Source organism: Sinohyriopsis cumingii, chromosome 9 (assembly GCF_028554795.1).
Source record: "Sinohyriopsis cumingii isolate HCF-2022 chromosome 9, ASM2855479v2, whole genome shotgun sequence".
Classification (NCBI taxonomy): Eukaryota; Metazoa; Mollusca; class Bivalvia; order Unionida; family Unionidae; genus Sinohyriopsis; species Sinohyriopsis cumingii.
The window spans coordinates 96,934,323-96,947,360 of record NC_142969.1 but is presented as its reverse complement, the minus strand read 5'-3'; the positions used below and the strand labels follow the sequence as shown (position 1 = coordinate 96,947,360).

The window sequence follows — 13,038 nt, the reverse complement described above, 5'->3', positions numbered from 1 at the left end:
TTTTAGTAGAGGTATCTTTTCTCTTAGTTCAAGGATTACTTTGCCACTTGGTGTGGTGGGTATGATTTTGGGGTTTGAAGACAACTTTACACTTATGTATAGCTATTTTGGTTGGATGATTGTCTGGGTGGGTATGTAATCGTATGGAGCATCGGAGGAGCAGTTCTTGCCTACGTAGTTTTAAGGGTAGTTCTCCTGTTAGTGTTTGCAGTTCTTCTAATGATGTTGAGGGGAGTGTTCCTGTGCATAATAGTAAGGCTTTTCTCTGGATAGTGTCAAGTTTTTGTAGTACAAGTTGCTTAGCCGAGTAATATGCTTGGCAACCGTAATCCAGTTTTGATCTAATTAGGGTTTTATAAATCGTGAAGAGGGTTTCTTGGTTGGATCCCCAGTCAGTCCCTGTGATGTTCCTGAGTAAATTGAGATCTTTGTTACAATTCTGGGCGAGTTGTTCAATGTGCTGTTTCCATGTGAGGTGGTTGTCAAAGAACATTCCCAGGAATTTTACTACTGTTATGTATTTGATTAATTGATTTTGTATATAGAAGTTTGGATAGACTAGGTTGTTATTTCGTTTGGGGGTGAATATGATTGCCACAGTTTTTTCATGAGATATTTTGAAACCCCATTTGTCCGCCCATCTCCTTATGTTGTCTAGGCTCTGCTGGATTTCTTTAACTACTGTGTTATTGGCAGGATTTCCATTCCTCCATATGCCACTATCATCTGCAAAGTGTGACAAGTTTATTTTTGCGGAGGCTGCAATGAGGTCAAGGTCGTTTACAATTAGGTTAAATAGATAGGGACTTATTACACTGCCTTGCGGTGTTCCATTTTCAAGTGAAAATTCTTCCGAATGAGTGTTGCCTATTCTTGTGGTAAATTTCCGGCCTGTGAGGAAATCGCCAATTCAGTTGAACAAGCGTCCAGTTATTCCAAATTGGTTTAATTTGGCCATTAGTCCATTGGCACATACTAGGTCGAACGCTTTTTCTAGGTCTAGAAAAACCGCTATGCGGTTGCGATCGGTTTACCTATGTGCGTGAAAAGCGAGTTTGATGTCTGTTTCCAATCTGAGAAGTTGGTCAGTGGTAGAACGTTTATTCCGAAAGCCTCATTGATTTATGGAGAGTAGGTTATTGGTTTCTAAGTGGTGTTTTAACCTATTTGCGATTATTGTCTCCATTATTTTGCAAATATTGTTTGTAAGGGAGATTGGTCGGTACGAATTTATGTTGTTGGGATCTTTACCTAGCTTGGGGATTGGCATTACTATGGCCTGTTTCCATTTGTACTTGTCAGCATTGTTATTTTTATATGGTGAAATGATATGTTGGTGTTAAAAGTAACATTATACAATGTCCACTTTAACAATTCAAAATAATATCGAGTATTAAGATACATAATTCGTGTATTTAATTATGAGGCGCCCATTTGTGTATTTAATTATGAGGCGCCATTACATTTCATGTATTTACAATTTGATAGTTACCATTCACAGGTCGAGAATTACTACGAATTTCTTCGCTAGATGTCGCTCTCGTCAACAGACCGCGTTATTTTTAAACACGGAGGATGCTTCTTGTTGCTATGAAATTCAACAAATGAAATCTAAATATTCGCCATATGAAATGGAACTTTCATCACAAACAGTTGCATACAACGTGTGAATCAGGGATTCTCGACGTACGATATTGAAGTTTCAACCACCGCTTTGTAATTCAAAATATACACTGTAAAACGTTAACATAGGAAATAGAACTTTAAGCCACCACTGTATAATTCAACATATAAAATCTAACATTTCGATATAGAAAATGGAACTTTAAGGACATGCAATTTGATCCAACACGTGATACTAGATTTCACGACATACGACATCGAAATTTCAACTTTCTCATTGGACAAGCTTTTGTCCGTTACTGCGCCTCATGCTAGACCTATATGCCTTTTATCAGCCTGGGTTTACATTCTGGTCTGGTCACTTTTAGGAAAAAGACCACGTGTTATCTGAAGCAGATAACTTATAAAACTGATTATATGTATTGGGGAAATGTATTTGAAATAGCACAAAGCACACTAGCTTCCACTGTCATTGAAATGTCTTACTGAATATTCCCAATGTATGCATTTCTATGGTCTGAAAATACCCTTATGAAATTTTAAATTAAAAAAATTAATTACAAAGTTATCTGCTAGGTCAATCAGACTCCCGTCATTCTGAAAGGTCAATAGGACTCCCGTCATTATGAGAACTTAGACCTACGCCATTCTGACAGGTCAATAGGACTCCCGTCATTATAAGAGTTTAGTCAGACCTACGTCATTCTGACAGGTCAATCAGACTCACACCATTCTGACAGGCCAGTAAGACCCCCATCATTCTGACAGGTTAGTCAGACCTCCATCATTATGACAGGTCAGTCAGACTCCCATCATTCTGACAAGTCAGTCAGACCCCCATCATTCTGACAGGTTAGTCAGACCTCCATCATTATGACAGGTCAGTCAGACTCTCGTCATTCTGACAGGTCAGTCAGACCCCTAAGATCTGATGGGCTGAAATATAAGGCTGACTTTAAACTTGCTATACAAATATCTTGCGTCCGACTTAATTTTGAGACCTTTGTTGGTGAAATTAACGTCACAGATTGATAGTAGTATTTCTACCATAATACAACCAGGGAGCAAGCTGAATTCATTTGTCAAAAGGTATAGAGTGTATTTATTAGCAGACTAAAGTATTGTTCCTAAATATTTGTCAAATGTTTGTAAATATGGGTGTAGGGTGGGTGTGTTTATCTTCAAATACATGTATAGGTTTAGCATCGTATGAATACTGCACTAAACTCATGGGGTTAGAAAGCAATTGCTGACAGTCACGTGATGCATACCATACGATACACACTAATTATTAGCATGATGTATGACAGATAAACACTTGATTATGTACCATAAACACATTTGCCATTTAGCCTGATGAGCTTAAAGTAGCATTTTAAATTAATTAAATAATTAAAATTTGTTTAAATCGTATGTGGAGGGCCATGGTAGCTCTGCTGGTAGAGCATCATACTAATTATGTAAGGGTTGCGAGTTCGATATCTGCCAGGCCAGCGTTGATCGGCTGAGTTGGTGTTTCCTGGGGGAAAAGCACTTAGTTGCTGTGGCCTCGACATGATATGGCTAACAACATGTGAAAAGTTCCAATAAAACTAACAAAAATGAAGAAAGCTAATGTCTGAATTTTTAATATTTTTAAATTAAAAAGAAGTAAATACCTCAATTCCAACATTGGTTATGATTTACTTTTGCCTGTTTACTTTGAATGCCATTTATATGGCACAGACTTCTGTCAGGATCATTAAAGTCAATGGTCACAGTAATTATAGAATCCATATATAAAAAATTAGTAGTCAAAATAAAACCTGTCTGAAGTACGATACTCAAAGAGATCCATGTTTAAGTTTGTGTATGTGATGATTATGGTTTGAAAACCTGGCATATAATCGTACATTTTCTGGGGAGTGAGTGCCAGGACCAGGCGTCCAGTTGTAACCCCGCATGTAATTCCTGCTTGTCATATTGTAGTGTGGTGCCTTTTCCTTGAATACATCGGGCTCTGTGGTGTTGTAGGTTCCAGGACCTGGTGTCTGTACAGAAAAGAAACACACAGCCAATGAAATACAGAATTGGAAAAGACGTCAAAATGCCTTCAAATAAAAATTGGCGAGAACTTGATTTTACTTCTTAATGACAAGGATCGTATGCACTCTACATAAGTACACACATTTCTAAATTTGACTGACATATCACATGCTGATACTCCGTAAATGGTCAGATTACATCCACTGGCCTCAAGGACTGTAAATGGTCAGATTACATCCACTGGCCTCAAGGACTGTAAATGGCCAGATTACATCCACTGGCCTCAGGGAGTGTAAATGGTCAGATTACATCCACTGGCCTCAAGGACTGTAAATGGTCAGATTACATCCACTGGCCTCAAGGACTGTAAATGGTCAGATTACATCCACTGGCCACAAGGACTGTAAATGGTCAGATTACATCCACTGGCCTCAAGGACTGTAAATGGTCAGATTACATGCACTGGCCTCAAGGACTGTAAATGGTCAGATTACATCCACTGGCCTCAAGGAGTGGGTAATACATTTTTCAAATTTCCTTCCGAGTTGCAACATTCATCAGAGAGATTTATTTTTATCCTCAGCAGACCTATAAAAAAAATCTACACTAATAATATTACTGGAAAACATTTTAGGAACTGATTCCAACAAAACTTATCTACGATCCTATAGTACAATTTATTAAACTGTTTGATTTAGTCTGACATTTATTTTGATTCGATATATATATATATATATATATATATATATATATATATATATATATATATATATATATATATATATATATTCTTCAGAAGATACACGTTTTGCACTTTTGCAAAAATGGTACAAATATACCTTGCACAAATATAAAATGGGAAAAAGGTGACCTAAAATTGGAAAAAAATATTTATTACATATGTAACAACAAAAAAGACAACACAATATCAAAGAAGAAAATCCAAACCTTTTGTCTTGGTCTTGTGAAAATAAATTATATTTATATTGTCTGTCAACTGATGTGCTGTTGAAACAACAAGAGAAAAACCTGACTAATTATGAGAAATATACACAATATATTCAGGTAAATACTTATATTCACATTTCTATAAATAAAATGTTTAGGTAACATACAAAGCAAATATAAAGGATGATAGGTTGACACAGTGGCTTTGGACAATTTCTTAGGAAATACAGTTTCTAAAAATGCCGGTCCGAGCACAAATCATTATAATTCATCATACTAGGTTTATTTTGACAGTATGGTAACCGCCCGTCATAACACCCCTTGTGCTCGGACCGGCGAATCCCTCAAAATCGCTGACTACCGCTTTAGTCCCTTAAATTTGTTTACATCAATCCGAGATCATTAAGCGAATGATTTTTATCATCTTCTCTAATATCTGTATGGCCATATGCCAAAGTGGTAATGCCATCCTGTCGTTTGTCATCTTAACATGACAATCCCACTTTAATGAGCGAGTATATAAATAAGTTAGGACAATTCAATCTGATCGTATTCATTTGAGAAAACATTTTTGTTCCTCTTTACACCCCCAAGTACTGATCGTGCGTCAGAGATTTCTTGACGATATTTTTATTGTTCCTTTGGCTCGTTTTTGACATCGCCTTCTGCTAATTTGACTGAATACGTTTTACTCCGTAATCGGACAAATTCATCTATTGGCACTGAGTTATTCTCATCCTTAAATTTTCCAATAACCTTTGTGTTGGAATCGTTTTATGATAATCCGAAAAATCGAATAAATGTTTGTCCAAAAACATATAGTACACATCCTCGGTTTAAATCTTGTAACATAAACTGTCCGTGTCCGTAAACAACAATTTAGCATTGTTGTCGTATCGCGATTTGATGTGCCCGTAATGAAAACCATACATGAGCATTTTGGATAAATCTAAAACCGTAAAACCGCAGCAAAAGGGTTTGCTCTTCACCAGCTCGATTTTCTTCCTTTGGATCGTCACTAAATTTTTGTTAAAGATTTTCGTGCTGACATGGGATCAGCTACTAATTTATTTCTCTATACGACATCATTAACCAGTTCACTCGTTTTGTGAACAATTACCATGGTTTTTCATCAGTTTAAAAAAAATCTTTCTCAAAATCGTTCGTGGCAAACGTCCGTTTTGAAGTGTTAAAACTGATATAAGTTTCTAACCATTTTCGCTGATCAAATTTGAGAACACGATGAATCCTCACCAATTCGACCCCAAATCTGATGCCATGCCTGAGATTTTAGTAATGAATCTAGTACTGATTCTTTTCTCATTAGATTAAGTACTAACTAAGGCACTTTTCAGCCCCATTCTAATGCGGTTTTAGTTGGAGCTTATGACGGCTCATCATATCCTTAGCCACCACTAAACTTTCCGTCACTAGTGGGTAATCATTATGCTGCTTGTGGAGTTTCTGAGGATAAAATAAATCGACTTTAAGGAAATATCCTGTGTCATTATCGCTGTTGAGCATAAGTACATTTTTCTGGACTCGTCCACAAGAAATTTCTAACTGGCATCGGCTATGACATTGACCAGTCATAAAGGTTATGAGAAAAAAAGTAAATGATATATTTGGATTCCTCGTTAGGATCGTAATCGGGTAAAAATTTGTTGCTGGCTACCGAATATCTGTGGTAATAACGCTGATCCCTCCTCGAATTCCATTTTCGACAAAATTGAACATTTCAACTTCTGTAAACAAATCTAACGTGGTCCCGCTGACTTTTGGAGCGTCATCCCACGATAACCCTGATGAGGAATAATAGCAGCAAGGATCTATACCATAATAATTTAGACACATATCCCTGAAATTTTTGAAAACATCAGCGAGCACTAGCACGTCCATCAAATACAAATCATGATATCCTCCAATATTGGTCATCTCAAACACATCCCACATTTTTAACGCATGTGCGTAATCCGCCTCGGTAATGCTTTAATTTGTAAGAGCACTATTAAATGCGTCTTTAGGCGGTAACGAATTTTCCACGAATTTGCTCCAATATCTCGTAAATTCCTACCATTAAACCCCCTTATGCGTAACATACTCGATATGATCCCCATATGTTTCTTTGGTATGCCTAAACTGTTTTGTGTTTTAATGACATCGTCCAACGCCGCCACCATGAACTGAAAACTATCCATAAATCTTAATATGCTTAACGAGAATGACATGTACTTTTCCATGTTGTTGGGGATGCATTTAATTTTTTTTAAATTTGCCAAAAGATTTCACGATCAGGAGCGAATCGTATCCGCGCAAATTGTGCATCATCACAGGAACACATGACATGTTTTTTTTTATTAAAAGAAAATGTAAATTACACGCATTACTAAGCTCCCCGGTATCTGCATATGTAATGACAATGATCCTGAACTCGATCCAGGTCTAATAATGTCCGCAGATCGAACAATCCACGGTGTTATCAAAATCGATCTTGTCCTGCTTGGTAAACATCATTTGATAAGATAGTTTCGGTAAGATAGTGTCTATTTTATCTACTTCCGCCAATAAATCCCGCACCAACTTCTCAACGCAATCAGGCCCCGATATAGTTTCACCTTGGAATTATAATTTTTGTTGAAGCTCATGATTTTGTATGCAAAACTACAAGGCACGTGTACTTGATATGCGATCGTGTACGAATGTTCAGAGATACTGTCCTGATGAGAATCTGACATGATCAGTGCTTCGAAATCCGCATAAACTACAAAAGGAATCCTCATTTGGCAGTGCAATTTTTAAAACATTTTTTTTATATTTTTCTCCTTGGGGAGTTTCATCACCATATCATGAACAAAATCTCGGCCATGATTTTGAAGGTCCTTTTTTCTAAACCAGGTCAAACACTTTTTGCAATCATAACTTTTACGCTCGCTTTTACTGGTTTGTTTGTGCAGTAATCTGTGATTTGTTTTTAAATCCAGCAACAATGACCGTCCTTGTCATCACTGAACGTATTAGAGGTCGATACAACTATCGTAATCCCCGCCAACCAACCAGAGAGGGTAAATGCTGCCATTATGCCCTAATAAATTAATTCCGAAGCGAATTTTTGTTTCAGATTTTAAAATGTCATTGATTTGTACGGAAAACTTGATTCCTGTAAAATCGAGCTTCTTTTGATATGTTTCATAATGATTAAACCGATACGGATTACTCGCTGTGGGATAAAGTGCGGATAATGCCGACCACCTGAAACATTGATGTCATTATTTTAGACGTTAATAAAACTTTGGCTCGCCGTTACGATAGGTTATGGCAACCATGAGCGACTTTGAGCAGATTATACTTGGCCGTATTAGCGAGGAATCCTGTGACACCCCCATAATACACCCGGATCCGTTCCGCTGGATTTTCCCGATATCCTCAGCTAATTTTCATCGAGAGATTTCATATCAACATCTGCCGATTTAAAATGAGCTCGTTACCGTGTAACAAAATTAGACTTCGTCATCTTCAATTTCCTAAAGAGCACCTGCACGATCACGTTAAATTTAATGCTGCGATGTTCCTCCAACTCAGCAGCTAAAATTCTTCATATACTTATTTCCGACATTACAGCGATATCATTCAATCGGAATATGATCTTAAAACAAAACGTATAAACTCGTATCGAAGCCAGAAAAACCTTGAATCGCTGTCTGAACTACATTGCTTATACAGTACTGGTTTGACTTAATTAGTTGTGCATCAATTAAATAAATTAACTACTATATAAATAATGAAAGCGGCAAATTTTTATCCTCATAGCTTTCCGGTTGTGAAATTGGTGCCAGAGTCTGTCGACGAAGATATGCTAAAATATTTTGATGAGATCATGGTGTTATCAAATAAGGGTTTAAATTACACCCCCGAGATGAGTTTTTATGATGAGCCTGAGCCCGCTGCCTGTTGGGAACATAGAAGTCATGTCCCGGTTTACACTGCTCATCATATCCGAAATAAACTCAAACGTTTCACTTTGAATGCGCCACAACGAGAGCAGTTTTGTCTCCCGCTCAACCAAATTACATGCATACAACTTCCGAGGGTATGACATTTATTAAATTCGATTACGTGTTTAAACCTATTTTGACATGATTGGGGTACCCGACTCAACTGCCAAATTCCGCCGTATCGGGGAAAAACGTTTCAGTACTTGCGATAAAATCATTTCCAAGACGCTTGCATCTCATGAATTTAGTGTGTAGAAGGTGCAAACCCCTCCGGCGTTATTGCCTAAGATGCAAGCGTGAAAGGTGCTAACACCGACATCGTGATCCAGGAGATAAATTTGTCGGGATAACCAAACTATTTGACAAGATTTTGTTGTTCCTTTAGTCGACACATTTTCCATTCGGAAATTTCCTGGTCAGTTTTTTGCAATTCTTGCTCGTAAAAAAAGAAAAACCTTCGACAGGCTCTCCTACCGTATCTTTGAGCGTATATGTTATGGGTAATGTTTTCTGAAGTTTATCTACCCCAAATACTTCTTCGGTGCAGTTGGGGGTGTATAATTTTTCAAAAATACTTTATTGTCCGTTGACTCTGTGATCTACCCACATTTTTACTGGTTTCGGTTATTTCTGTCACTCATGATGCAGTCTAATGCTTTTACGATAGAGACACTTTTTATTTTGTAAAAGATTTATCCAAACGTACTTGATTAACACATTGATAATAGTAAGAAAGTACTTTATCTTATCGTCATAAACACTGTAATCTGTCATGTCGTCTAAATCCGCCGACCAAATATTATCTACCTCAGCAGTGATAACTTTTAGCCTGGGAAAATGTTTCGCACGGGCTTGTGCAGCTCCCCAGCAAACTGTGCACTAGGATTTACAGTGGGCGCTCGGTGCTCCTTTGGATCACTGGCGCCTACACTGAGTTATGTTTAGCGGCTATTCTCCCCCGTACAAACGTGCGGTCGACTCGCTCTCTAAAACTTTTGGGTTTTAAATCCAGTAATTCGTTTAACATACTTTTATCGCATCCGGCCTTATTGTCTGGATGATCCCGGTAACAATAGTGTGTCGCACAGCAATAGCGTCCAAGCCGTGATAAGGCTCTTGTCTTGATCATTTGCATCTAGTTGTTCATCGAGAGGATTCCACGGCTCGGTGTAATTATACCCGGGTAACGTCCAGCTTCCTTTAGGTCTAGGACGTTTGCCGATGATTTTGTGAATCTCAATAGCACCCCCACCTACCCCGATTTTAAGTCCTCTGCATTTTACAGAACCTCCTACACACACGTTTCGTTCTATCCTGATATCGTTGTTGCTGGTATCCAGCCCGTTTAGATTACAATGAGCATGCATGATTTATATTAATTACATAAATATAGACACAACCCAAGATTTCTTCGCACCACAAACAACACACTGAGACCTAAATATTTTACGTTTTTTTTGTTACCTCCACCTCCTCCATATTTCACGTTCTCGCCGTGCACCTTAAACACCAAGAACTGTTGTTTGACAACATTTTGTATGTACCGTGATGTTGATATTAAATTTAATATCGCTTCGGAAGCGGCAAAACTCTTTCCACTATAGGTTTTTCGCTGTACTTCTCTTGAATATAACCAATGCAATAAAAACAGCACGTGCTGTCAACGTCCTAAATCTGAAGCCAACTGTACACAGCTCATTTTGATGCAACTGTTGCCAAATATCGGATCATATCGTCCACAGGGGATAAACCAAACGAATCAAAGTATTCTTCGTCTTTTGGTGCAGGATCGTTTGCTACAGCAACCCAATAAGTCTAATTTCCATCATAATATTGATGAATGTTGATGACGCAACTTTCGACGACATAGATTTTATCTAGGAGTTAATCTTAAGAAAAAACACCTCGGAATTTTTTTATTGTAGAAGCTAACTTTTTTCAATATCAGCATTAGAGAGGATTTTACCGCGACCACGGTAACGTCAAACCCACCCCCACCCCTTTCTTCTGGTTTTTGTCTGATGATTCAGGGAAATACAACTATCACGGCCTTTTACCGTTCCAGGAAGTTGGAGTCATCTTCCACCGAGAACAAACCTAAAAGTCCAGACAGTAACGACTCAGCAATGCTGGCCAATAACTGTCCGATTAAACTCCATTGTTTAGATAACTGTGCTGAAGATAATCGGAGAATGATTCCTTTTTTAGCCACAGCTGTTTTGGTTAACGAGGTCATCTGGCGTATAGTGGGCATGAGTTTATCAGGACCGTTAGGGGCAGAGGCTACCAGAGCCGCATCTAGTTTAGTCAATAACCGCTTTTTCACACTGTGCTGCTGACGCAATATCATTCTTTTGCGACACTGACAAAGTTAAGACTACAGGAACGTACGGCATTACTGGAAATACCATCGCTATTTCCATCTAATACTAATATTTTTAGGGTTTATTTGTATGTTTGTTATGATAACCTGTAGGCGAGGTGATGATCATTCTTATTCTGCGAGAAACTCCGTTGCCGTAATGGTCATGCCATTACCACGAGAGTCTGCTCTCGACGCTACGGCTACACTGATGGGCAAAAGTACGGATAAAAGTTTATGTCCTAAAGTCCTAATGAAAGGACTTATCGCTGAAGCAATACCAGTGCCCTCACGGGCAACACCGCTATTGGATCGGCCAGAAAGGCTTGCATTTCCGCAGGCAACACCATCTGTGGTAACGGTGTTATCCTCTCTTGCATTAACACATTAACGCTTGCGCCGTTGCGAAGATTTTTTTCGCCTTGGCATCGTTTTATACAGTACGACTGAGATGTTTTTGGACAGCATTTCCACACTACCACATTCATTTTTCCGCCAAGCACGTCTTATATCATGAAGCGGTCAGAGATTAATAAGGTGTAACACGTCTAATCCGCTGAAAGAGCTGCTTTTCATCGGATTTCGATATGGGCTGGATGATAGCTGGGATGCTGGGGGTGATTACAGATATCGGAATAAAAAATGGGATATAACGATGCAAAATCATCCAAGGTTTCACAGAAATCAGCGGCAATCACCAGTGATTTCTGCTAAATCACCATATTCTTTTTAAACCGTATCCGGACATGAGACTGTCGACTGAAAGTGTCGGTGTCACTGATGCACCCTCACACTCTACTCAAAATCTGATAAAATCTGTTCGGATTCTGCCGAAGGTTTCCCCTCAGTTTTTTGGTCGGGCGTATTCGGCTTCTTGCTTTAGTGTACTATGTACACTCGCAAGTTGTGAACCGGGTTTCCCCATAATCTTACTCACGTTGCCTTGGCCTACAACTGTCCCTGCCACACTAGCTGAATATGTCGCCCCAGCCTCTGAAATTTTGAGAGAGATCGGTGCGACTTTAGCCGCAAATGCTGTCAACACCAACTGGACCTTGGAAAATAATGTAGATAAAATTATGCAGATGATATTACGGTGTGTAATGAGTCTTCGCTTCATTTTATACCCATACATGTTAACATATTTAAAAGACATTAATGTTTCCTTCTCAGACAAATAGTGGGTGATACTATCTTTGTTGTTATCCATAGCATTTCCCGATTGGTCTGTAAACTATGCCGTAAGTTCAGAAACCGCATACGTGTTAATGAAAGGATAATATATAAAAGGACTGAGAAAGATTAGCATCAACGACCCAGGAGGCATATTAACAGCCGTCGAATAAATCACGTTCGAAGCAGCACCATCTGAAGATAAAGATCCTTTAGCAATCGAACAGGTAATGAGCAAACTGTTGACATCGGTAATGTTATTCGGAAGTTTCTCTTCGTGCAGACGGGTCAGAAGTATTCCATTTGTACGAAAACCAAGCATAGACCCGATCAAGCGTGGTAAATCAAAATCTCACAAGGTATCTACTCAGGGTAAGCCTGGTACGCAGCGTCGAGTAATTTGGCTCGAGTTTGATATCTACCACGTTATGGCCTCTGGCGGTCATCAACGGGAAAATTTACGCGGCGATATCCGTAATGTTATACACACCAGTTCATGTCCTTGACGTTTGGTTTGTTACCGAACACGTGTGACAAGTGGCACCAAACTTGGATCCGGTATCCATCATGGATACCAAATCTGTGAAGGATCTTTGATCCGCGGAGATTTCCGCTACTAACAAACTTCGGCTGAATCATGTCACGGTTAAACGTGCTGATCGCTTTTAACAAGTCGGTACTGTAGGCGTAGAAATCGATGACGAAATCATGGAAATTTTGAATCATTTACTAAACCCAAATGTTTTTCTTTAGGCATGAGCAATACCAAGTGCTGTATCAGGATCTAATCGGTTGAAAAACAATCAATCGGTAAATAAGGACCAAACAATTTCATAAAACAATAGAAAATATAATGTCCCTCGACGATACGACAGTGTTATTTGATCTTCCAACACATGCTGGCGCAAGGCTGCA

General features: G+C 38.6%; 1 protein-coding gene across 1 annotated transcript in view; it reads right to left on the bottom strand.

Moving 5' to 3' along the window:
• Positions 1 to 13,038, bottom strand: part of LOC149792294 (ciliary microtubule associated protein 1A-like) — a 38,237-nt gene that overhangs the window by 5,010 nt on the left and 20,189 nt on the right. Inside the window, exon 4 of the mRNA XM_089970857.1 lies at positions 3,516 to 3,653. Within this exon, the coding sequence (XP_089826983.1) occupies positions 3,516 to 3,653 (138 nt within the window). The remainder of the gene's footprint in view (positions 1 to 3,515; positions 3,654 to 13,038) is intronic.